The sequence below is a fragment of the Spinacia oleracea genome, chromosome 4 (assembly GCF_020520425.1).
Source record: "Spinacia oleracea cultivar Varoflay chromosome 4, BTI_SOV_V1, whole genome shotgun sequence".
Classification (NCBI taxonomy): Eukaryota; Viridiplantae; Streptophyta; class Magnoliopsida; order Caryophyllales; family Amaranthaceae; genus Spinacia; species Spinacia oleracea.
In genome coordinates this window covers 110,584,433-110,610,237 of record NC_079490.1, presented here as the reverse complement: position 1 = coordinate 110,610,237, position 25,805 = coordinate 110,584,433, and the positions used below count along the sequence as shown (strand labels likewise).

General features: G+C 36.4%; 2 protein-coding genes across 2 annotated transcripts; one reads left to right on the top strand and one right to left on the bottom strand.

Moving 5' to 3' along the window:
* Positions 1–5,983: 5,983 nt before the first annotated feature.
* LOC130471791 (uncharacterized) lies at positions 5,984–7,630 on the bottom strand. Its single transcript, XM_056842093.1, has one exon. It carries the CDS (start codon positions 7,628–7,630, stop codon positions 5,984–5,986), a length of 1,647 nt encoding a protein of 548 aa, XP_056698071.1.
* A 2,034-nt stretch (positions 7,631–9,664) lies between these two features.
* LOC110789583 (phosphoenolpyruvate carboxylase 2) lies at positions 9,665–16,505 on the top strand. Its single transcript, XM_021994281.2, has 11 exons — positions 9,665–9,821; positions 9,992–10,199; positions 10,695–11,089; positions 11,339–11,423; positions 13,028–13,250; positions 13,361–13,464; positions 13,578–13,665; positions 14,047–14,201; positions 14,299–15,297; positions 15,407–15,793; positions 15,963–16,505. Exons 2-11 carry the CDS (start codon positions 10,035–10,037, stop codon positions 16,260–16,262), a joined length of 2,901 nt encoding a protein of 966 aa, XP_021849973.1. The 5' UTR covers positions 9,665–9,821; positions 9,992–10,034; the 3' UTR covers positions 16,263–16,505.
* The last annotated feature ends 9,300 nt before the right edge of the window (positions 16,506–25,805 follow it).

The window sequence follows — 25,805 nt, the reverse complement described above, 5'->3', positions numbered from 1 at the left end:
ATTTCTAATATTTACATAATTTTACTTCGAAACCAACAAAACCAAAATGTTCCCTTGAATGTTTTAACATAGAGCTATAAAATGGGCCATGTCAAGGGCGGTTCCGGCCCAAACTTAATGAAATTAATCTGTTCGGGTCATAAACAAGTCATATTTAGTCAGTTCAAGTGACCTATTTAGCATAGCCCAGCCCGTTCCGACCCATGTTTTTTTAAAAGAAAATGAGTATACGAGTCACATCATAAAAATACTTCGTAGTCTGTATCAATCTATCATACTTCTCACTATATGTCACCCCTTTAAAAGGCATCTTCATTTGAAACAATGGTTGAACCTCATTTTACTTTCAATCAATTTATAAAGAATGCAAAAAATTTTCTCTCCTTAAGTAATTAAGGTATAAACATCACGAAGTAAACATAAAAAATAAAAAAAATAAAAAATCAAACAATAACAAATCGATCAAAATCAACACAAAAACAATAAAATTTAGGAGCATTAATATCATACAAAATCACAAAATTAACCAATTCAATCATTAATCTCACAAAAAATCACATTTTTTTTTGAGGGGAACAAAAAATCACAAAATTAACAAGTACTCCCCCCCGTCTCTTTTTGTTTTTTACGTTTGGTATTTTTGCACGTGTTTTAACGACTAATTAATGTACATTGAGATTCTTCTAATTTTTTATGTAAACGAGGAAAATTACGTTTATTTATAATGTTTTTCACTCTTATCAAATTTCTTATATTGGGAAAATAATAAAAAGTTAATGTCTCAACGGAAAAATGTGAGAGATTAAATGACCCAATGGATTTAATTGGTTAAAATAATAATTGGACACAAATTTTGATAGAATATTAAATCATTAATGTGATAATATAAAAGGAAATGTAAAGAACATTTTGGGACACCCAAAAAGGAAAACGTAAAGAACAAAAAGAGACGGAGGGAGTACCAATTAACTCAAATCTAAAGACGAACAAAATAAACCCAATAAAACCCCTAAAAAAATTGGCAAATAATACTACTCCCTCCGTTTCTTTTTGTTGTATCCGTTTCTTTTTTAGTCGTTTCATAATGTTGTATCCACTTAGAATCTTTTCTATTTTTGGACATACATTTTTTCCTAAAATACCCTTACATTTCAATCTAATTACCAAAATACCTAAAGATTCTACCCATATTCCCACCTAATTTTCCCCACCCATAATATTTTATTCATTTAACCCACCCACCTCCCTTATTAAATTAATAAAACCCTAACGTCACTCTCACCCCCTCTCTCCTTATAAACCGTCCCTCTCACCCTTTCTCTCCTCATTCTCTTCGGATCCCTTTCTTTTTCTTAACTCTCTCTCCTCCTGTCTCCCTCTCTCTCCTCAAGAAATCTCTCTGTTTCTCTAAAAATCCTAACCTTCTCCGCCCCTATTCTTCGATTTTTTTGGTGAGATCTCTCAGATCATTGGGTTTTTCGCTCAAATTTGTTCTCAAACTTTAACCGGAACCACATTCCGGTGAGATCCCCTCTAGTTTTGTCCCCTTTGTCGTCCCAAATCCCGGTTGGTAATCGATTCTCTGGTGAAATTTTTTTGGGGGATAAAATCGGAGTTTTATTAGGGTTTTATTAATTTCTGAATGGGATCCTCTTCCTCCAAATATCTTCCGAGTAATTCGGTGGGTACTTCTGGGCAACGAATTCCTGACCCAAACTGTGATTGGGGCTCGAAATGCAATTGTCCCAACAACGACCACTCGTATTCTGGCGAGTATCTGAATAATTTGAGGTTGGCCCAGAAGGAGAACACGAGTACCCGAAATTATCTCAAAGCTTGGTTTGAGAAAATGGAAGTGGAGCCTGGTGAAGAGGTGGAGTCCAAATACGACGATCGAGTCCCCACACCAGCAGATCTGAGATTCTTTGGAGGAGACGAATCTGATGAGGTATATTTACTTATTTTTGGGTTGTTTTCCTGATTTTTCGAGTTAATTTGGGTTTACTCTGTTTTTGGGATTTTTTGTGTTTCTTGGAGAAAATCTGTGATTTTTGGTTGAAACGTAGGGTTTATAATAAAAAATAGGGTTACTCTGCATGTTCTGATTTATTGTGATTTTTTGTGATTTTTTATGATTTTTTTTCATTTGTTGATGATTTTTGGTTATTTTTTTAGATTTAACATTGGTTCATTTGTTTTCGGTTTATTTCAACATGCATGTCCGAAAAATGTTGATCTTATTGTATGGTCATGAAGTAGTTTGATTTCATCATGCATGTCCAAAAAATATTTGATTTTTGTGTTAAATGATGAAGTTTTCGAATTGCATGTCAGAGATCCCTTGATATTTTTTTGTTAAATGATGAAGTTTTCTAATTGCATGTCAGAGATCCCTTGATTTCTTTTGTTAAATGATAATTTTTCGAATTGCATGTCAGAGATCCCTTGATTTTTTTTGTTAAATGATAAGTTTTCGAGTTGCATGTCAGAGATCCCTTGATTTTTTTGGTTAAATGATGAAGTTTTCGAATTGTATGTCAGAGATCCCTTGATTTTTCTCGAATTTTATGACTTTTTTTAAATTGCATGTTCAATACCATGAATGTTGGTCTGCTTTGGTTGATTTGGATGTTCAATTCCATGATTATTTTGATGATGTTGTTCTTTGATCTTGTTAAGTTGATCTAGTTCAGTTGCATGTTGCATGTTCTTTAAATTGCATGTTGAATCCTGTGGTTGTTCTTTGGTGATGTTGTTCTGTTCAGACATGTATGATGGTCTTCGTATGATGATCTTGTGACTTGATCTTTTTATGATGATCTTGTTCAGTTTAAATAATAAATCCCATGAATGTTTGTGATGATCTGAAATATATTAAACATATTTTATGTCCCCTCTTGATTGCAAGGAACCCAATCAGTCTGGTTCATTCGACCTATACTATGTGGGTGAGTGTGAGAACACAACTGCTGGTCTAGAGTTTTCTGATGGGCAATGTTCGGCTTCGTCCCCAAACGTGAAGGAAGATGAAATAAAAAAAAAGCCACTTAAGGGTGTTAATGATGCTTAGAGATAAGTGTGTCTTCTATAAACCCTCTTTTAATTATATTTGGATTGCTGGTTAGCTGTGGAGACATAAGGTGGAGTAGCCAACAACTGTGATCTGTTGTTGGCAAGGGGTGTTGTTGTTTTGTTGATGATGTTATAGGGTTTGGAGTGTATTCATGTCCTCTATTATTGCCTTGTTGCTTGAAACATGTTGCCTTGTTGATTGATGAATGTTACCTTGTGTGCTTGCTGGTTTTAAAAATGTTGCCTGTTAAAAATTGTTGTGATATTGGTATAAAACCTTATGTACCCACTGATCTGTTTGTTGGTTAACAACTGTGATCTGTTTGTTGATTGTCAACTGTGATATGTTTGCTGGTTGATTAGTGTTGCCTTGAGAGGGGTGAAAGCATATGGGATGGGTTTATGAATAAAATTTTAACATGTGATTGGAAAAAAACAGTTTCATTAACGTCCCCTCTTATTGTTTGCCTTTCCTGAGTGCTTGGTCTGTGATGTTAGGGTTTGAATGAGGTCTGTGATGAGTCTTTCAGTGCTGAGAAACAATCCATGTTTCATAAACCACAGTGCGCCATTAACATCCAGCCGTAGGCTGTATGAGGCTTTTGTGTGCTAATGGTTTGTGAACATGGTGTGCTTCAATGAAGCTTGGGACATCTGAGACCAAAATTTACATGATTTGTGATGGCTTTCCGGTCTTTTGCCAGTTTCAATGTCCTAGGAAACAATGAAATTGAATCCTTTACATATAAACTGGCATTAGACGGGAGAGGCAATACATGTCTTGTATATTTAGTTTTTAGTTGTCCCCTTAAGTACCTTTGTTATGTTACATCGATGATGAGTCTTTCATATGCTGAGAAACAATTCAAGTTACCTACACTCACTCGTGCTGCCATTAGTATCAGTGATGATGCTTCTCAGGCGCTAAGTGTGTGTAGGTTGAATTTGTTTCAATGATGCTTGGGGACATCTGAGATGAATTTTGATGTCATGCATGTTTCACTTTTGTTAGTTAGGTGGTCCTTCAAAGGGGATTGACTTATTGTTAAATATCCAATGCGATAGTTCACAATTTGTCAAATCCCTTTGGAAGGACCACCATGACACTTAAACAACATGTTTGATTGTGGTGTTAATGATAATCAATGATGTTATAGGTTGATATCCTGAGATTTATGTTTCAATACTTGTCCTTTAACTCCTTTTGTCTAATGGAGTGATTATCATTTCACATGATCAGTAGTGAATATCAATCATTCCGTTAGGCAAAGGATGTTAAAGTTGAGAAAATATTGATACAATAGATCAATGATGCTATTCAACAACTCTGAGATTGAAACCCTAATGTTTGCTAATGTCCCATGTGTGAGTTTGATCATTGTGATCTGTGATGTAATTGTTGATTATCTTAGATTTTGGTTTCTAACATATTCCCTCGTCCCCTTTTACAAAAGGGGATAAATTTCATTTCACAAACGAAGAAGTGATCATGTAATCCCTTTTGTGAAAGGGTGATGAGGTTGTTAAAATTTAGAAACATACTAAATATATGCTGTAAATCAACCTAACTGAGATTGTTGTGCCTTGTCCATTGCTGCCTTGTTATTTGTTTTGAGTCATCTATGATGAGTCTTCATTTGCTGACACTCAAACCCTATATTCCATTAACACTCATGCGCCATTAGCATGAATAATGCTTCTCAGGAGCTAAGTGTTGGTGGATGGGGTTTGTGTGAGGGATGCTTGGGGACATTCTGAGATGGTTGTGTGTACTTGCTTCTATGTACTTGATGCCTTATTCTTGATGCTTTGTTCAATGATGAATTGGTTTAAGCATATCGAAATTTACTTTTGTTGACGCATCGGTTTCTAAGTGGGAAGATTTTCCATCTGAAAATGATGTGATATGCATTCTTTCCACTTAGATGCCGATGTGTTTAGAGAAGTGATTTTGCATATGACTTTCTAAGTATGTTGTAATTAACTACCTTGCCTTTGCTGCCTTGCTCATGCCTTGTTTTTTTTGAGTTGTTCAATGATGAAATGGTTTAGTAACTCGAATATTACATCTTTTGACGCATCGGTTTCAAAGTGGGAAGATTTTCCATCTGAAAATGATGTGATATGCATTCTTTCCATTTTGAAGCCGATGTGTTCGAAGTTGTGATTTTGCATGTCTTGAGTTTCCTAAAATTTTAGTATCCTCTGTCAAATGGAGTGACTTTCCTTTCCCATTTCTGTTTGTGTTAGTCATTCACTCCATTTGGGAGGAGGATATTAAAGTATAGGATTCAATGATGATGAACAAATACAAACTGAGAACAACATGTCCCCATGCTTTGCCTTGGCTTGAAAATGAATTCATGTGTTGCCTTGAAAACATAAAGATGTCCCCTTTATGGTTTAAGGAATGGCTGACTGATTCAATTGATGTTTTGTGTTTCAATTACAACTAGAAATAATAAACATGATTGTGATTATGATGAACAAAAACTAAACTATGACTGTGATTACCTAGTTATTGTTGCCTTGTGCATTGCTGCCTAGTTATTGTTGCCTTGTTCATGCTGTCTTCTTCATGTTGCCTTGTGCATTGTTGCCTTGTGCATTGCTGCCATGTTCTTGCTTCCATGTACATGTTCCCTTATGATTTTGCATGCCCTGGGTTCATATGTGATTATGCCATGTACATGAATAAGTACATGAATGTGAGTATGATGAACAAAAACTAAAGATTAACAACAATAAATTGATTCATTCATTCTTCCAGTTGATATGTTGCTTCCAAAATGTTTTAAATACATGTGATGCTTTCATTCAGGCTTACAAAAGTGACATTCTGTTTGTTCTTGTAACTTTTAAAACATGTTCCCAAAACACAAAAAGTAATCTCTCGTTCTTGCTCTATACTTCACTGATTTGCTCTCCATTCATCAACAAGTTGTTTGCATTCATTCACAGCCCACCTTGGGGCCTTAACTTGTTCTGGCAGATTCCCCTCATCTTCTAAAATCTTTTTCTTGTTGTGTGGGAGTTGGTAGTTGTTGTCCCCCTTGTGTTTCAAAATTTCATTTCCAACATATTGAAGTGACATCCACACATTAGATAGAGTCTTTGCATGCAGTTCATTATATGCCTCAGTCACATCACCACTTAAATCTTCAACTGTTTTAGGCATCTTTTTGTGCATTAGTGATTGAATTGACCTAAAGAACCCCAAGTCTAATATGTTACAATCTGGACTGTTTGCTGGCTGCTGAGTCAATATCAATGTAAACCCATCTTGCTTGTAATGTTGCTGCCATTCTTGATCATTTTGCAAAATGTGTGCCTTTGCATTGTCTTGAATGATGTATATCACCTTTTCCCCCTCATGTGGTGGCCATTTCTCTTTAATCGCTGGGATTAGGTAGTTGATTAGCATGGCCCTAGTTGCAATCTGATTCACTGACTTGATTGGTTTAGTCTCAATTGTCCCCTTCACTCTGTTTTTGGATGTTCTCTTTGCTGCCACTGCATCTGTGAATGGAAATATACCAAGTTTCCCATCCCACTCACACTGCCCATCTTGTCCCCACCTTGGCCTTGCTACTGCTGCCATGAACATGAACTTTGGAATCTTAGTTCTTGATTTTCCCTTCCTGTGTGGAAATGGTTCATTGTTTGCTAAATAAACTCTTTGACTTTTTTGTGTAAGATAGAACCATTTCTCATCGATGTGAATGAAATCATACATGCTGTAATATGTGGGATCATTTGGTATTGAGTAGTCCATTAAGAGACCAAGTACCCACTTCATCCTTGCCATCTTGCATTCTTCTGAAATGCCTGGATTCAAGGGACTTGAATGTGGTTTTATCTGTTTTCTTTTCACCATTCTCCAAACTGTTGTGGGACTCAAATTAAGCATCCTTGCAAGATCAATAATGGTTGTTCTATCCCCCATGCCTATGGAGGCTATAGACTCATATGTTACTTGAATTCTCTTCCTCCCACAGTTGTGATATTTGCTATCATAGAAATACGAATTCATGGCTGCCTTATGTGCCAATGCTCTCTGCCATATTAGTCTAATTGTCTTCCTTGTGTAACCAAACTTTATAACAGCCTGCCTATTTGTCCCATGAATGAGTTCATCTGAATGCTTTTCTTTTCTTAAGAGAAGGAACAACAAGATTTCCAACCTTAATTCGTTGTTAATCCTTGGGGTTCTAGGCTTATGATGATTTTGCTCTGTTTCGGTTTGATGAATTGGAGATGGTGGGAACTCTTGTTGTGCTGGCATGTTCAAATCAAACAAAAATGGAACTGAGTGGTTATCTGATATACCTGATGTATGCTGTGGTCCCACTTCACATTCATGTGCATATTCTTGTCCCACTTCATTAAGATCTGGCAATTGTTGATTATGCTCAAAGTCCCCAATTTGATGAGCATTTACTTCACTTTCAGCATTTTGGGTTGCCTCATCATCATCATAATCTGAATCAGAGTTCGTGCCGTCTCCTTCATCATCGGAAAAACCGAGGAACTCGTCCTCCTCTTGATCTGAAGCCATTAATGTCCCCTTGCTGATTAATTATAGTGCATTTATTGCCTTTGGTTTTTTGTTGTTGTAACTGATCTTAAAACAGTTGGAATTTATGAGGGTTTTTTGGTAGAAATTGACCCCTATTTATAAAGGGTGTGTGGTAAATGTAGAAAGTTTGGAGGGAAAATTTGCAGCCAAAAGTTTGGAGGGAAAACTTTTGGCTGAAAATCTGTTTTTGGAGGGAAGTGTAAAAAGGGAAGTGGACTTTCCCAATTTGGGAAGTCTTCCCTCCGTTTTTTATTTTGTTGCTTAACTCTCATTGGATGAAATAAATCCAACTCATGTACTTTGGTCCCCACTTCAATCAGATTTTTTCTGATTTTTGATTAATTAATTGAAAATATCCCCTTTCCCATAATTCTTTAATATTTTCTCTCTCCTTACTTTATTCTTTATAAAAGAATCTCTTACACATTCTTACACACAATCATTTCTCTTACACCCAATCATTACACTTATACCCATACAAATCAAGATTCTATTTTTCTTAAAAACCCCCCAAGATTCCAAATGGATACAACATTTAGAAATGGAGTGAGTACTTATTAAGTCATAACTCTTAGGGCTCGCCTGGATTGAAGTTAATAATTAAGGGGTAGATTTTATTGGGGAACTATTACTGGAGGACAAGTTTAGGGGGTGAAAAATTTATGGGGATAGCTATGGAAGAGGTTTGGCAATAAGGTAAGTTTTATTGGGTTAATGCTTCGTGTGTTTGGAATGAAGCTATATAAACATATTAATGAATGCAATTTCTCTTTTATTTTGTTGAAAATACAGTAATGTTTTTATTATTTAAAAAAATACAAGAATGTTCTTAGTTTCTTCCCAAACCCAGAAAATTTGAGGATACCTCTTTTTTTTTTTTTTTTTTTTAATCCAGAAACTTTGAGAGTAATATATTGAATTTCATCACAATAAATCAAACCAAAAGCTAATCATAAGAACAATCCCACTTCCATCAGAAAAAAAAAAAATCCCACAGATCTGTAGAACATCTGAAACCTCAAAAGAAAAAAAAGAAACATATAAATAAAAAAAAATCACATGTAAAAAAATATCAAACATAACCACTTTGGAAGTTCAAACAAAAGAATTTGAAAATGAGTAGAAATCAAACAAAAATCGGTAATTTAATCGGAAAAAAAAGTTGATAAAATAATTGTGGAAAAATTAAAAACCTGAAGAATATACAGTAGATTAGCCATGGTAGAGAGAGAAAAAGCAACCATGGTGAATTGATGATTCCAGTTGATAGATCAAGAAGAGAGAGAAAGAGAGCTATGGTGAAGACTGCATTGACGACGAAACCAAGTCTGAACAATGAAGAGCAAGAGTTGAAATTACCCAGTTAATTATTACCCTAGGGGGGGCTAGGGTAATACATTACCCTCATATTTGGGGAAAAAAGTATGGGCCGAAAAACTAACCCCAATCCAGACATGTGGTTAAAGCCCATATTTATTACCCTATTAATTGTTACACCCCATTCCCCCCAATCCAAGCGGGCCCTTATAATTTATTTTGATTTATTTTATTAGTTTGAATAGTCAACCTTGAGTTAAAGGTGAGTTAAACTACCAAATATCTAACCTTAGGTCCCAATTATTGACCAAAAACAAGTAAGGTCTCAATTGGTGATTTATTGCAAAACTTAGACCCCAATAATGGGCTTAACTCGGCAAGAAGAAGATACTTTTTGACAATTTTACCTTATTTTTTTAAAGGAAAGGAAAATACTTCGTACAAAGCAATTACGGAATTAAAGATAGCCAATCACAAGTCACCACCCATATTAAAACTTCAATCATGCATTTATCTCTCCACAATTATTATTCTCTTACCAAAAATTAGTATTCAAACTCAATTATTTCAAACCTCTAAAAGCATAATTGAAAAGCATATTCTCAATTGTTTTCATTCGAAAGCACCCTCCTTTCCAAATCAAAAATATATCCAAGAATTTTTTTCCAAACAACAAAATAAAAATAAAAAATAAATTTGACTTGGAGTATTCTACAGTTTTATGGTCCAAGTGTCCAACTTTGATCTAACTCAGTCTCACTCTATATAAAGCCACTCTGCTTGTACAACTTCTTTAGACCTCAAACTTCTTCTATCTTTTCACTTTCTGATCTCACTTCTCCACCTTTAACGGGTAATACCCCTTCGCTCAAATTCATACGCATCTTTTTACAATTTTCATTTTGAATGCAATTATTTCTGTCATTTTCTGTGATTTTTGGGTATAAATAATCAATATTTTCTAGGCCTTTTTGTTTGTTTGTTTTGGTTTTGATTTAATCTAATTTGTGTTTGATTTGATAGGTTGAATCTCGGAGAAAGAGAAAGATTGGATTTTGACTGGTAAATGGCGCGTAACATAGAAAAAATGGCGTCGATTGACGCCCAACTCAGGCTTTTGGTTCCTACAAAAGTGTCTGACGATGATAAATTGATTGAGTATGATGCTCTTTTGCTGGATCGATTTCTTGATATTCTTCAGGATTTACATGGAGAGGATATTCGTGAAACTGTAAGTATTTTTTGTTAATTTTTCTTGATACTTTTTATTGTTTAATTAAAAATACCCATTTGATTTGTATGATCAGAAATCATGTTAATTTGAAGATCCATTGAGTTAATGTTTGTTTATATTAATGTAGATTGTTTAAATAAATAATACAAAAATGATATTTTTGAAGTTATTGAAATAGTTATGAAATAGTTATGTAGTGGGTTTATAGGAAGCATGATGCTTCAACTAAAGGTAAGATACAAATGATGGTTATTTTAAGGATGAGATTGTATAAGATTATGTTTTGGTGTAAGGTTGACTTTGTTGGTAAATTACAACTTGTGTATTTGATGATTATTTATTGGTTTTCTGATTTAGTTATTGCTTGTTTTATGGTTAGAAGTGATTGCAAGAACAAGTGATAATCGAATATTGTCATTGGTTATCTTTGATTTCCTTGTATATAGGATATTGATATTGATCCACCTTATACGGTGGTTAAAATTGATGTAGGTTCAAGAGTGTTATGAGCTTTCAGCTGAATATGAAGGGAAGCGGGATCCTAAGAAGCTTGAAGAGCTTGGAAATGTTCTGACAAGCTTGGATCCCGGGGACTCAATTGTTGTTGCCAAGTCTTTCTCTCACATGCTTAACTTGGCCAATTTGGCCGAGGAGGTTCAGATTGCTTATCGTCGTAGAATCAAGAAGCTGAAGAAAGGAGATTTTATAGATGAAAATTCAGCAACTACTGAATCTGATATTGAGGAGACATTTAAGAGGCTTGTGGGGGAGCTTGGAAAATCCCCTCAAGAAGTTTTTGATGCCCTCAAGAATCAAACTGTTGATCTTGTCTTAACTGCTCATCCCACTCAATCTGTTCGTAGATCCTTGCTTCAGAAGCATGGCAGGTTTGTTCCTTGTGAATTTCATCAATGCTTTAAGTTACCTTTCATTTTATCCATTGTATTTTATTGAAAATACTGGCAAATAAAGACTCTTTCAACATAATTCAATTTACACTAGGACAGTTTTGTTTCAATTTTGAGTAATTTAGCTTCTGTATAACCCCATTGTTCATTACACTTTTCTAATCTTTGTGCATTTTTCATTTTACCATTGGTTGATCGTAATTATAGTATTTGGGTTTATCTTTTTAGGATAAGAAATTGCTTAGCCCAACTATATGCTAAGGATATCACTCCCGATGACAAGCAAGAGCTTGACGAAGCTCTACAGAGAGAGGTAAGCACATAATATTATTGCCTTGAAAGTGGAAACTCCATCGGTTTTAAAGATGCCATGTTTGGGAAGCACATTTACTAATTTATTTAACATGCAATGATATTGCTATTTCATGGAAGTGGAATCTAAAAGGGAGGATATTGGACTGATTTATAGTTACTAGATGGAAATTTAATAAAAAAATGGCAATGAAGGATTTATCGTGATTCCACCTAAATATCCTTTACATCAGTTGTGTTTCTCCTATCTTTTTTCTGAATTCAAAGTGAGCAAATAATGGGAAACCCAATCACGATTTATACTTATATTATATACCGTAGGATTTATGACAACTTTTTTCAGTTATGTGAAAATAGTATGTGACAAGTTTTCCAGGCGTAGGATGTATTAGATTTTCATCTACTTTCTGTGAAAGAGTTTATGTTTTAATTTTTAAAAGCATGTGAGGTTCAGTCTATATGTCAGCATGTTGGGTTCAGTCCAAATGTCAGCATGTTAGGTTAAATTTTCATGTCAGCATCATCTCAAAAACAAAAAAAATCCATGTCAGCATGTGACCATGTGACCATGTTCTTGTCATGACTTGGATGATTTCTAATTATTTGGCATGAAAGGAAAGCTTGATTCTGATGCATTATTAAGTCAACTCTAGCATTATACAATTGTGCATCGTTGTCTATCCTGCTTGAGGAGACTGAATACTTTTTAAAACTTCTTTATCTGATGACTCGGAGTTGTCATAATCTGATTATGTCCTGGTTACCATCTTTTTCTTTAGATGCAGCAACTTGCTTAAACATAAAATTCCCTTGTAAAGGTTTTTGAAATGTTAATTATAGGCATAGCTAATGACTCTTTTCTTTGAAAAGGAATATGGATGTGATCACTCCGTAATAACCTTTATCTATCTCTCATGTATGGATAAAATTTACAACACTTGACATCTATCATCTTTTATCCATCTTGTAAACACTGTATTTGGCAAGTTTCAATGTGTTTCCCATTTAGTTCCTTTTTCTTTGGAGTTCTATTTGATTGGCAAAATATGTACTTTTGTCAAATATATGTTTTACACAGTAGGATTGAAGATACATGTTCATCAGTAAAGGACTGTGTAGTTTGAGTCATGATTCTATTATTATAGTGATGTTGACCTTGTCAATTCCGATTGATGTTCCTATAGGAGCAGGCATATATGTGATTTAAGATTACTCTTGTAATGAATCTTCCAGGCCAAAATCTGTTTGTTTTGACACTGTCAAATGTCAATTCTAATTCACGCTTACTTCTTGCTGCATTTCCATCCGCACCCAAGTCTAAAGTGGTTCTTCCTTGGGATTGTGATATCTGTGTTCTCAACCTATGTTTTTATCATTCTATGCTGAAATTTGTTTTGTCAGTCTATATGGGTTGACCAAATTTACATCCTTGTCTCAAGATATGAACTTTGACGATTCCTATTAAGGTGGAAGACCCATCTATGATTGACTCTGATAGTGTCCTTATTGTAAATAGTCGATTTAGTGGTTGAGTGGTATCTTGCATTTTGTTACGGCATATTTGTAGAATCTTAATAATGTCTTATCTTTTGTAATATTATGCAGATTCAAGCAGCTTTCCGTACTGATGAAATTCGAAGGACCCAGCCCACACCTCAGGATGAGATGAGGGCTGGAATGAGCTACTTCCATGAAACAATTTGGAAGGGTGTTCCCAAGTTTTTACGCCGTATTGATACTGCTTTGAAGAACATGGGAATTAATGAACGTGTTCCCTACAATGCTCCTCTTATCCAATTTTCCTCTTGGATGGGTGGTGATCGTGATGGTATGTTTTTCTTCTTTCAACTTTATGGTTAGGAATAACTGGATTAGTTTGCTTGTGCAATAAGCTCGCCTTTCTGCTATGTTGCTTATTATTCGTTGGTATTACTACAGGTAATCCAAGAGTCACTCCGGAGGTCACAAGGGATGTATGCTTGTTAGCTAGAATGATGGCAGCTAACCTCTACTTCTCTCAGATAGAGGATCTCATGTTTGAGGTGCAACACTTAATTTTTTTTTTATTTGAATTGCTTCAGTCTTTTTCCTTTTTCCCGGTGATCGTATTATCTGTTTGTGTCAACTTGTGAAATTGCTGTTCTCCACTTGGCAGATATCTATGTTTCGTTGCAGTGATGAACTTCGTGTCCGTGCTGATAATCTCCACAGCTCCTCCAAAAAGGATGCCAAACATTACATAGGTATATCCTTTAATCATGGCAGGTCTAGTTCACCAAAAGCCATCTAATACTAGTGCAGAACCCCATTTATTTAACAATAATGCCCTTCATTACAAATATTTGTCATCATTATTTTTCCGTGATTACAACATGATATTTAATTTCCCCTCTCGTGATTATAACATGCTTTTCATAGATCATTTAAGCTACCCAAAAATTAGCTTACTATTCGATATCAATTTGTTTGGCAAGATAACCTAACAAAACTAAGAACTTTGGGAAAGAATTAGAGGTGATTTTTTTTTTTTAACTAATCCTTATTGAGGATTTGTAAGTAGTATAATTCCCTATGTATATTTTGCTTGGAATGATATAATTATGACACACTTATATATCATGCAGAATTTTGGAAATACATTCCACCAAGTGAACCATATCGTGTAATTCTTGGTGATGTGAGAGATAAATTATATAATACGCGTGAGCGTTCTCGGCAGCTGCTATCCCATGAAATCTCAGATATTCCAGAAGATTCAACCTACACCAATTTGGAGGAGGTACATGGCCAAAACTCACAAGTAACATGAGTGTAGTGTATATAAATCCTTCCTTCCCTTGGTCTGTGCAGTGACTTGATCTCTTTTATACATGCAGTTTTTGGAGCCTCTAGAGCTTTGCTACCGATCCCTCTGTGCCTGTGGTGACCGTCCAATTGCAGATGGAACCCTCCTTGATTTCTTGAGACAAGTTTTCACATTTGGTCTCTCACTTGTAAGACTTGATATTCGACAAGAGTCAGACCGTCACACTGATGTCATGGATGCCATTACCAAACACTTGGAAATTGGGTCCTACAAGGAATGGTCAGAAGAGAAGCGTCAAGAATGGCTGTTATCAGAATTAAGTGGAAAACGTCCGTTGTTCGGTTCTGATCTCCCGAAAACTGAAGAAATTGCTGATGTTTTAGACACTTTCCATGTCATTGCAGAGCTTCCATCAGACTGTTTTGGAGCTTATATTATTTCCATGGCTACATCTCCTTCAGATGTGCTTGCAGTTGAACTTCTTCAACGTGAATGTCATGTGAAAAAGCCATTGAGGGTTGTTCCTTTATTTGAAAAACTTGCAGATCTTGAGGCAGCTCCAGCTGCAGTGGCTCGACTATTCTCTATTGAATGGTACAAAAACCGAATAAATGGGAAGCAAGAAGTTATGATAGGATATTCAGATTCAGGAAAGGATGCTGGGCGTCTCTCAGCAGCATGGGCATTGTATAAAGCTCAAGAGGAGCTTGTGAAGGTTGCTAAGGAATATGGTGTAAAGCTGACTATGTTTCATGGTCGTGGTGGAACCGTAGGAAGAGGAGGTGGACCTACCCATCTTGCTATTTTGTCTCAACCTCCAGAGACAGTTAATGGGTCTCTTCGTGTTACAGTGCAAGGTGAAGTTATTGAGCAATCATTTGGGGAGGAGCACTTGTGCTTTAGAACTCTTCAGCGTTTCACTGCTGCTACTCTTGAGCATGGTATGCACCCTCCAATCCCACCAAAACCTGAATGGCGTGCCCTTTTGGATGATATGGCTGTTGTTGCCACTGAGAAATACCGGTCCATTGTTTTCAAAGAACCACGATTTGTGGAGTATTTCCGTCTGGTGAGTTTTCACTTACTTTCTGTAGGTTAATGCTGTGCTCTCTGTCCTCTCCTCTCCTCTCCTCTGGTATGTAGTTTGTAGTAACGTACGTTTTACTTATGAATGACAGGCCACGCCAGAGACAGCATTGGGCAGTATGAACATTGGAAGCCGTCCTTCGAAAAGAAAGCCAAGTGGGGGTATTGAATCCCTGCGTGCCATTCCATGGATCTTTGCTTGGACTCAGACAAAGTTCCATCTCCCAGTGTGGCTTGGATTTGGGGCAGCATTCAGGCATGCCATCGAGAAGGACTCGAAAAATCTTCCCTTGCTTGAGAAGATGTACAATGAGTGGCCATTCTTTAGGGTTACTATTGATTTAGTTGAGATGGTGTTTGCTAAGGGAGATCCGGGCATTGCTGCTTTATATGATAAGCTACTTGTTACTGAGGAGTTGTTGCCTTTTGGAGAGCGGTTGAGGGAAGACTATGAACAGACAAAGAAGCTTCTCCTCCAGGTAATATATTATATTCAAGAGTATCAGACTATACATTATATATTATACTGTCTGAGTTGGCTGCTAATATATATAGTAGTATCATTGTTTTTATTGCTTAAAAAGTTGGTAGTTGTATTAATACATAGTTTCATTGTATTGTATTGTATTGTATTGTATTGTATTGTAGGTTGCTGGACACAGAGAAATTCTAGAGGGTGATCCCCACTTGAGGCAAAGACTTCGGCTACGTGATCCTTACATCACAACCTTGAATGCTTGTCAAGCCTACACTCTAAAACGTATTAGAGACCCCAACTATCATGTCCAGTTAAGGCCTCATCTTTCTAAGGAATATATGGACTCGAGTAGTAAACCTGCTGCTGAACTTGTGAAGCTCAACCCTTCAAGCGAATATGCTCCTGGTCTTGAAGATACACTCATCCTCACCATGAAGGGTATTGCTGCTGGAATGCAGAACACCGGTTAATCTCATTCTCCGTCTTCTTTGTGGTGCCCAAGCCCAACCCACATTTTTATTATTTTTGCTTTTTATATTTTTATTCCAAACTATATTCTTGCTCTTGTATTATTTACTATCCTGCAATCCTGCATGCTTCGCAGTGATGAATTACTAATATTCCTAAACCAATGGAATATCTACAATAATTTTACAAGTATTATCATTTTAATAAAATTGCTTAATGCTCATTTTCTTTTTATCAAGAAGAAATATCATTTCCAAATAATAAAATAGGATATGATGCATTTTTGGGTTTTCTTTGACCTCTACAGCCCAGAGGGTCACATTGTCATTTATCAGGGATTGCTGTTGTATCTTCCAAATGATATGGCAAATGCTTCATTCTTCACAAGGTAAGGGAAGCTGCTACATGTACCCTCAGAGCTCAGGGTACCCTGGGCTCTCATTGGTTGTTGCCACATCAGCAATGCCATTTGAATTTGAAATTCAAATCCTATTTTATATTCTTTTACCTTTATTTTGTATTAATTAGGGTTTTAAATCAGCAAAAAACATTTCGGGAAAATAATTAGGAGAGAGAAAATGACGATTAAATTAATTAGTGATTCGAGACCTTAGATGAAATTCCGATGAAGATTCAACAACATAGATCATCGACGGAGTCATAATAATATTAATTCCTTCGATTTTTTGTAATAAAATTAGGGTTTAGGTGTCGATTTTGCGCCATTAACAGTAGATTTAGAATTGCCGTTCGCTGGAGTCGATTGTCACTATAAGTGAGGGGTCAACTGTAAACTGTGTAAGATAAAAGAAATTGGGGAGTTGAATTCTGGGGACACTGTAGTTGAATTAAGAAGATTTGGAGCTTCGAAGTTTTCATTTCCATGTCAAATTTCTGGGTTGGGGTTCATATCTGGTTTGGGACAGGGGTGTTAACGAAAGAAACACGTTAGTCTGACCGTATATGAATTTAGTATGAACTTTTATATATGTACTTAAACTTTTTATACATCACAATAGTCTGAATTTTATTCATTTTAGTATGTAATTTTATATAATTTTAATAATTAATTAACGGATATATACTTTATAAGTTATGAATTGTTAATGGCTCCGGCCTCACGTCACAATGGTTACTGCGAACATATGCAATCCTCATGGTCACAGGTTCAATTCTTGCTTAAACAATCTTATGCGCTAGTTATATCTCCGGGCTCTCTTCCTACCCCCATTTTTTAGTTTTGTTCTCCAATTGTTATCACATTATTTATTTATTATGCGTGGATGCATGGATTCCATGTGTCAAACACACTTTAATACTTCGATGTTATTGTGCTCGGAAATAAACCTATGTTATTATAATTAATGGATGGGGAAAATCGATTTATCTATTATTTACTAACAACATGTTATCTTTCTCAGAGAATGACGGTACTCGATGCGATACCAAGATTTTTTCACATAAGTTTGACATTTATTTGATTGATTAATTTTGGTTAAGTTGGGTGTGTGAAAGTCCATGGTGTTGAGTGTCTATCTCTTCTTTCGTGGCGGTTTAACTTAAAGTCATTCTCAAACGGGTTGCTGAATGCTAGAGAATCCTAAAAAGCATTATTTATTTATTTATGGATGTTTGTATAAAATATATCAACTTTATTTATTTAATGTCATGTATAATATAACGTTTTCACTCTAATGATGCACTCAATAAAATATATCAACTTATTTATTCATTTTAATAGTATTAATTTTGTATTTATTTATTATGTTATGCATAGAATACTTATTTTCACTTTTAATTCTCCAATTATTATCATATATTTTTTCAAGTAAAGGTAGATCGTGAAGGAACATCACTAAGTGAAGGTCAAAAGTAGGTAACTAGTTACATTACGCAAAGATACGTAACCTAGAGTCTTCAATTCATAGAATTAATAACGGGTATTTGAAATACACTGCTAGCGACACTACCTAGAGTTCAAAAAAGAAAAACAGAAGGTAATGTTGCTACCAAAATTACAATACCCACAAATAGTATCTTAATCCAAAAAATAGTTTAAAATTCCAAATGTAACAACAACGTTTACAACCCCTACTCCTTGAGGCAGCGGTCAATTCTCCACCAGTTTTTGGAACACTGCTGTCGTGTTGATTTCATTGGATGCATATGTAAGTAGACGTCCAACCATGGTTTCCCGAATATCCCGGTGATTTCGAGGGTAATCCATTACCTGGAATTGCAAAAGAATAGTACGTTAGGATTTGCATTTAAGTATATGTATTACTTTAATCCGTATAGTCTAACTTGTGAAGGGAATAAATTCTAACCTGAACAAGGAGCTCTGGGTCGACCGCAAAGTTAAGAGACAAAAAATACAAAATAAACCACCGTCTTCTGGGATATTTTGAATGGCTCTCTTCAACAAACGCTTTAGTTTCCAAAATTGTCCCTTATCTTGGAGCATTGGGTGCCCTACTTGTAGGGTTATGAATAATATAAACAATATAATTCATGCGGAAAAACCATAAAGCCAGGAATCCAAATTAATTGCCACATAGTCAATTAGCATAATTAGTATACATACAATGTGATGGATGCCTTCCCTAGCTGCTCCGGAACCGAACAAGAACAAGTATAGGACTCCAAATGTCGCCACTCTGTAGATAGTCCACAACACGTTCGGATCCGCCTTAGATTCAACCAACTAGAATATTCTCTAAGGTTTTATGTGTACTCGGGAAACTCACAATAATATTAGGCAAATATTAAATTCTCTCTTGAATCTAATATGTTAGAATAGTATATTGAATTGCATTATAAATTGTGATCATGAAACACAAATTTATAGGGTGGAAATAAAGGATTTTGAATTCTACTAGGAATCGATTAACTAAATCCATTAGGATTCTAGTTAATTAGTAACATTAGAAATTTAGGTTTAATCAAATACTAAGTATTTCAGATTTAACTAAAACGTCTAATTTTAGTAGAATTAGGAAAACACGATTACTTGACTCGCAAGCAATCCTAGCCGGCCAAGGCTTTGCACGTGTGGCCTTGAGGCCACGTTGCTTGGTCGTACAGCCCGCAGCCCACGAATGGGAGCTGCTGCTTTGCTCGGCCCATGCGCGCTGGGTGTTGGCAGCAAGCACCATGCGGCCCACTTTGTTGGGCGCTGCTGCTCGGCCCCTTGCCTCGCTTCTCCGTGCGCGGGCTTGCTTGGCCCTAGGCCTGGCGCTTGCGCTGGGCCTTGAGTCTCGCAAGCTCGTTCGTCGAGCTTTCGCAAGTCGCGCTTCCGATTCGTTTTCCGATTCCGAAATTCATTTCCGATTCGAACAAATATTTACGTTCCTGTTAATATTTCCGATCCCGGAATTTATTTCGATTCCGACAATTTCCGATTCCGGTAATATTTCCGTTTCCAGCAATATTTCCGATCCCGGCAATATTTCTATTTCCGATAATATTTTCCGATACGTACCATGTTTCCGTTTCTGGCAACATCTACGACTTGGATAATATTTATATTTCCGTCATGATCCATATTTCCGTTTTCGCCAATATCATCATTTCCGGAGCGTTCTATATTTTGCCTTTTGACGATTTCAGCTCCCACTGGAACCGAGATCCGTCGTTTCCGAATTTTCATAAATAGAGTATTCAATGAATAATATATTCACTTAAATACTTGATCCGTTCACGTACTATTTGTGTGACCCTACGGGTTCAGTGAAGAGTAAGTTGTGGATTAATATTTTTAATTCTACTTGAACTGAAGCGGCCTCTAGCTAGGCATTCAGCTCACTTGATCTCACTGAATTATTAACTTAATTAATTAATATTGAACCGCATTTATTAGACTTATCATTGAATGCATACTTGGACCAAGGGCATTATTTCCTTCAGTCTCCCACTTGTCCTTAGGGACAAGTGTGCATTGCCTAATTCCTTTGTCGCTTGATGCTTGCTCATGAACATAAGGTGAGAGTAGTCATCCTTATTATGTCCAGAGGTATTTCTCGGTTTCAGAGTTCAACTGATCGAATCATAGCCTATGATTCATCTGAGCACGACCATGAATTTTTCAGTTTCTAGCTCTCCGAGTGGCCTTGTACAACTTTCAGCATCTCATCGAGATTTATGGGAGGACAATCCCAATCTTGTGATCTTGAGGTTAGACTTCGTTTGATAGGTGATTACCTGAGCGTTGCCGTTATAGTCTCCTTTTACGGTGCGACGCTTGACAACGTCAAAGTAACTAGTTCTCAAACAAGTAATCTCAAATCACCCAGGTATTGAGGATTAGTGTCTAATAATGTAATGATATTTACTTATGACAGATTTTCATCTCTTACAGTAAAGTTTCATAGGTCTGTCCGATACTAATCTTTTCAAGTAAGTATCTATGCAAATGATTGCGTCATTGCCATGTTCACATAGTTCAAGAAACAGAACTACTAGTCATCTTGCATTCTAGTCGTCTAGCGTTTTCTATGCGTCCACCTTTATAGAAAACTTCCGACCAGGGACCTTTTTTTTAACTTTTGACATTCAAGTTCACTTGATAAACATTTCTTAGTCACAGGACTGGTGCTGACAGTCTATCTTGAATATATCTTCAAATTGAAAGGACTCATCATTTAATAAACCACAAAATTAAATGGAAAAATGAATTCTATTCATTTATATGAATGGTTAACCTAAACGTTTTACAAAGTATTAAACTCTAAAACTTTAAAACATTTATTAAGGACATCAAAGCCATTCTCCAACATGCTTGATTCCCATAGCTGCAGTGCGCGAGTTTTGCTTTGCTTGCGGCAGAGATTTAGTTAATGGATCTGAGATGTTGTCATCAGTTCCAATTTTTCTTATCTCAACTTCTTTTCTTTCAACGAACTCCCGTAGAAAGTGAAATCTACGAAGTACATGCTTGACTATCTGGTGGTGTCTAGGTTTCTTTGCCTGTGCAATAGCTCTGTTATTGTCACAATATAGAGCTATTGATCCTTTAATGGAGGGGACTACACCAAGTTCACCTATGAAATTCCTTAGCCAAATAGCTTCCTTTGCTGCTTCATGTACAACAATGTACTCCGCTTCAGTTGTAGAATCCGCAATGGTGCTATGTTTAGCACTTTTCAAGCTTACTGCACCTCCGTTGAGGCAGAAGACAAACCCAGACTGTGATCTAAAATCATCTTTGTCGGTTTGGAAACTCGCGTCCGTATAACCTTTCACAATTAATTCATCATCTCCACCATAGACCAGGAAATCGTCTTTGTGCCTTTTCAGGTAATTCAGAATATTCTTGGCAGCAGTCCAATGTGCCTCTCCTAGGTCTGAATGGTATCTGCTCGTAGCACTGAGTGCGTACGCAACATCCGGGCGTGTACATATCATAGCATACATTATTGAAACAATCAATGATGCATATGGAATCCCATTCATTCTTCTACGCTCATCCAGTGTTTTTGGGCATTGAGTCTTGCTTAGAGTCATTCCATGAGACATGGGTAGGTAGCCTCGCTTGGAGTCTGCCATCTTGAACCTTTCAAGCACCTTATTGATATAAGTTCTTTGACTAAGTCCAATCATCCTTTTAGATCTATCTCTGTAGATCTTGATGCCCAGTATGTACTGTGCTTGTCCTAGATCCTTCATCGAAAAACATTTCCCAAGCCAAATCTTGACAGAGTTCAACATAATAATGTCATTTTCGATAAGTAATATGTCGTCGACATATAATACTAGAAAAGCAGTTTTTCTCCCACTGACCTTCTTGTATGCACAAGATTCGTCTGCGTTCTTGACGAAGCCAAAGTCACTGACTGCTTCACCAAAACGTATATTCCAGCTCCTTGATGCTTGCTTCAATCCGTAAATGGATTTCTTAAGCTTGCATACCTTTTTAGCATTCTTTGGATCCTCAAAACCCTCAGGCTGTGTCATAAACACATTTTCTGTTAAAACACCGTATAAGAAAGCGGTTTTGACATCCATCTGCCATATTTTGTAATCGTAATATGCAACGATTGCTAACATTATCCGTATAGACTTTAGTATTGCAACTGGTGAAAAGGTTTCATCGTAATCCACATTGTGGACTTGCCTGTAACCTTTTGCAACCAATCTAGCTTTGAAAACTTCAAGTTTCCCATCGTTGTCCTTTTTCAGTTTGAAAACCCATTTTCTTCCTATGGCTTGGTAGCCATCTGGCAAATCGACCAAATCCCAAACTTGGTTTTCAGACATGGAGCCTAATTCAGATTGCATGGCTTCTTGCCACTGCTTGGAGCTAGGGCTCGCCATAGCTTGTTTGTAAGTCCTAGGTTCATCGCTTTCCAGCAACAGAACTTCATGGCTCTCGTTCGTCAAAATACCTAAGTATCTTTCCGGTTGAGACCTATATCTCTGCGATCTACGCGGGGTTACATTTCTAGTTGGTTCTTGATTCTCACCAGATACTTCTAAAGATCTCTGAGTTTCAACCTGAATGTCATCTTGAGCATTCTCTAGAGTTTGTTGTTCGACTCGAATTTCTTCGAGGTCTACTTTTCTCCCACTTGTCATTTTGGAAATATGATCTCTTCCCAAAAAGATACCATCTCGAGCAACAAACACCTTGTTCGCAGATGTATTGTAGAAGTAATACCCCTTTGTTTCCTTTAGGTAGCCCACAAGGATACATTTGTCAGATTTCGGTTGAAGTTTGTCTGAAATTAATCGTTTGACGTATACTTCACAACCCCAAATCTTAAGAAGAGACACATGGAGGCTTTCCGAACCATAACTCATATGGAGTCTTTTCGACAACTTTAGACGGAGCTCTATTTAGTGTGAGTGCAGCTGTGTTTAGTGCATGTCCCCAAAATTCTATTTGAAGTTTGGTCTAACCCATCATTAATCGAATCATGTCTAGCAAGGTCCCGTTCCTCCGTTCTGACACACCGTTCCATTGAGGTGTTCCAGGAGGTGTCATTTCTGACAAGATTCCACATTCTTTCAGATGGTCATCAAATTCATAGCTCAAATATTCACCGCCTCTATCAGACCTCAATACCTTAATCTTCTTGCCTAATTGATTCTCTACTTCACTCTGAAATTCCTTGAATTTGTCAAAGGATTCAGACTTATGCTTCATTAGGTAGCCATAACCATATCTACTGAAGTCATCAGTGAAAGTGATGAAGTAGCTGAAACCACCTCTAGCATTTGAACTCATTGGTCCACATACATATGTATGGATTAAACCCAATAGACCAGTTTCTCTTTCTCCAACATTAGAGAAAGGTTTCTTTGTCGTTTTGACAATTAAGCATGATTCGCATTTACCACACAATCCTCTAAGTCAAATGGTTCTAGAAATCTTTCCTTTTGAAGTCTTTCTATGCGCTTCATGTTAATATGGCCTAATCGACAATGCCACATATAGGTGAGATCTGAATCATTCTTTTTGGCCTTTTTGGTATTTATTTTATAAATTTGTTTGCCGTGATCTAGTAAATAAAGTCCATTGACTAATCTAGCAGATCCATAAAACATCTCTTTTAAATAAAACGAGCAACTATTGTTTTTGGCTAAAAAGGTAAATCCCTTAGCATCTAAGCAAGAAACAGAAATGATGTTTTTAGTAAGACTTGGAACATGGAAACACTCTTCCATTTCCAAAAACTATCCCAGAGGGCTACGACAAATAATAAGTTCCTACTGCTAATGCAGCAATCCTTGCTCCATTTCCCACTCGTAGGTCGACTTCACCATTGCTTAACCTTCTACTTCTTCTTAGTCCCTGTGAATTGGAACATAAGTCTGAGCCACAACTTGTATCTAATACCCAAGAAGTTGAATTAGCAAGTATACAGTCTATAACGAAAATACCTGAAGATGGAACGACCGTTCCGTTCTTCTGATCTTCCTTATATTTGGGACATTCTCTTTTGTAATGGCCAATTCCATCACAATAAAGACAGCTTGATGTGGACTTGTCCTGCTTTGTCTTCTTTTTGGGAACTGACTCAGTATTGCCCTTGGACTTTCCACCTTTCTTGAAAGGTCTCCATTTAGTCCTTGAGTAAATCTTTGGTTTCACAGTCGAGTACTATTTCAGCATTTTTTACTAGCCAAATAAACTCACCGATTGTCCCTTCTCTTGGCCGGATCACTCACGTAGTATTGCCTGGCGCGTCTAAATCCTTCATGAAGTGAGTTGAGTAAGACAGAGACAACCATCCTTTTTCTTATTGGTGAACCTAGCAGACTCAAGTGATCAAACAATGATATTATGTAGTTCACATGATCCCTAAGTGGTTTACCAACTCTTTGTTTGGTGCGAAGGACTTGAGCATGTGTTTCCTGGACTTCTTGCCTGAAAAATCTGTTATGAAGATCAACCTTCAACCCTTTCATCGATTCAATCAACTCATGGCCATTTAGGTCTCTTTCTTCCGTGCTTCCATGACAGATATCCCTTAGATGCCCGAGAAGCATATATGGTTCGTAAGCTACAAACCTTCTACACCAATCGTCAGGGATGTTGCTCAGCATGAGACTCATGACCTTCTTGAGATCTGTTTCCCAGGCGGCGTGTCTTTCAGGAGTCATATCTCTTGCATAGTAGCTTGGCATGGGGTAGAACAGTGCATACTCAATGCCATTGAGTTTCACTACTTGAACCAGCTTATCTTGCCATTCAAGAAAATTTGTTAGGTTCAACTTGATCATAAGTTCAGAACCCTTGATGATGTTTTGATTGTTGTTTGCCATAGTTAAAGCTACAATTGAAAAGAATAAACAAATAAATAACCATTCATAGTTTCTCTTAATAAACTTAAATTCTAGCATTCATGCATAATTCAATATTTATTAAGCATTTTATTCGAGTTATGTGTTCCGACAGGTGTGAATAAAATGAATTCAAGATCCTTAAATCATTGAAGAATTAAGCACATTATGTATTTAGACTCACTTCTAAACTATTTTAGGTAAGCAAATCCTTTGCTAATAGTCTAGAAACTACTCTTGGTTGATAGGTACGTCTAAGAACTTATTAGGTAAACCTATCTCATTTGCCACGACATAAAAAGACTTCTTACTTATATCGTTGAGTTTCACCAAAACTAACATGTACTCACAATTATTTGTGTACCTTACCCTTTTAGGATCAACAAGTAACACCTCGCTATGGCGGAAAAATATTACCTAGATTGATGTAAAGGTTATCCAAGTAAGTGTTATTTTGTCATGGCACCTTTTAACTCAATTTTTAAAGTTTGGAACTTAAGGCTCTTACTATGTTGGTTAGATTTTAAGTGAAGTAAAATCCTTAATCATACAACATAATCAAGCCATAATATCATGCATAATTAAGACATATTTAAAGCAATAAATAACTTAAAGCATGCATAAGATTTAAATGTGATATAGTATGGCCCGACTTTATCTTGAAGCTTCAACTTCAAGCCCCGTCTTTGAAAATGGATTGGAAACTCCGTCTTGAATTTCACCATGGGAGGCGCCATTTTCTTCAAATAGGATATTCTATA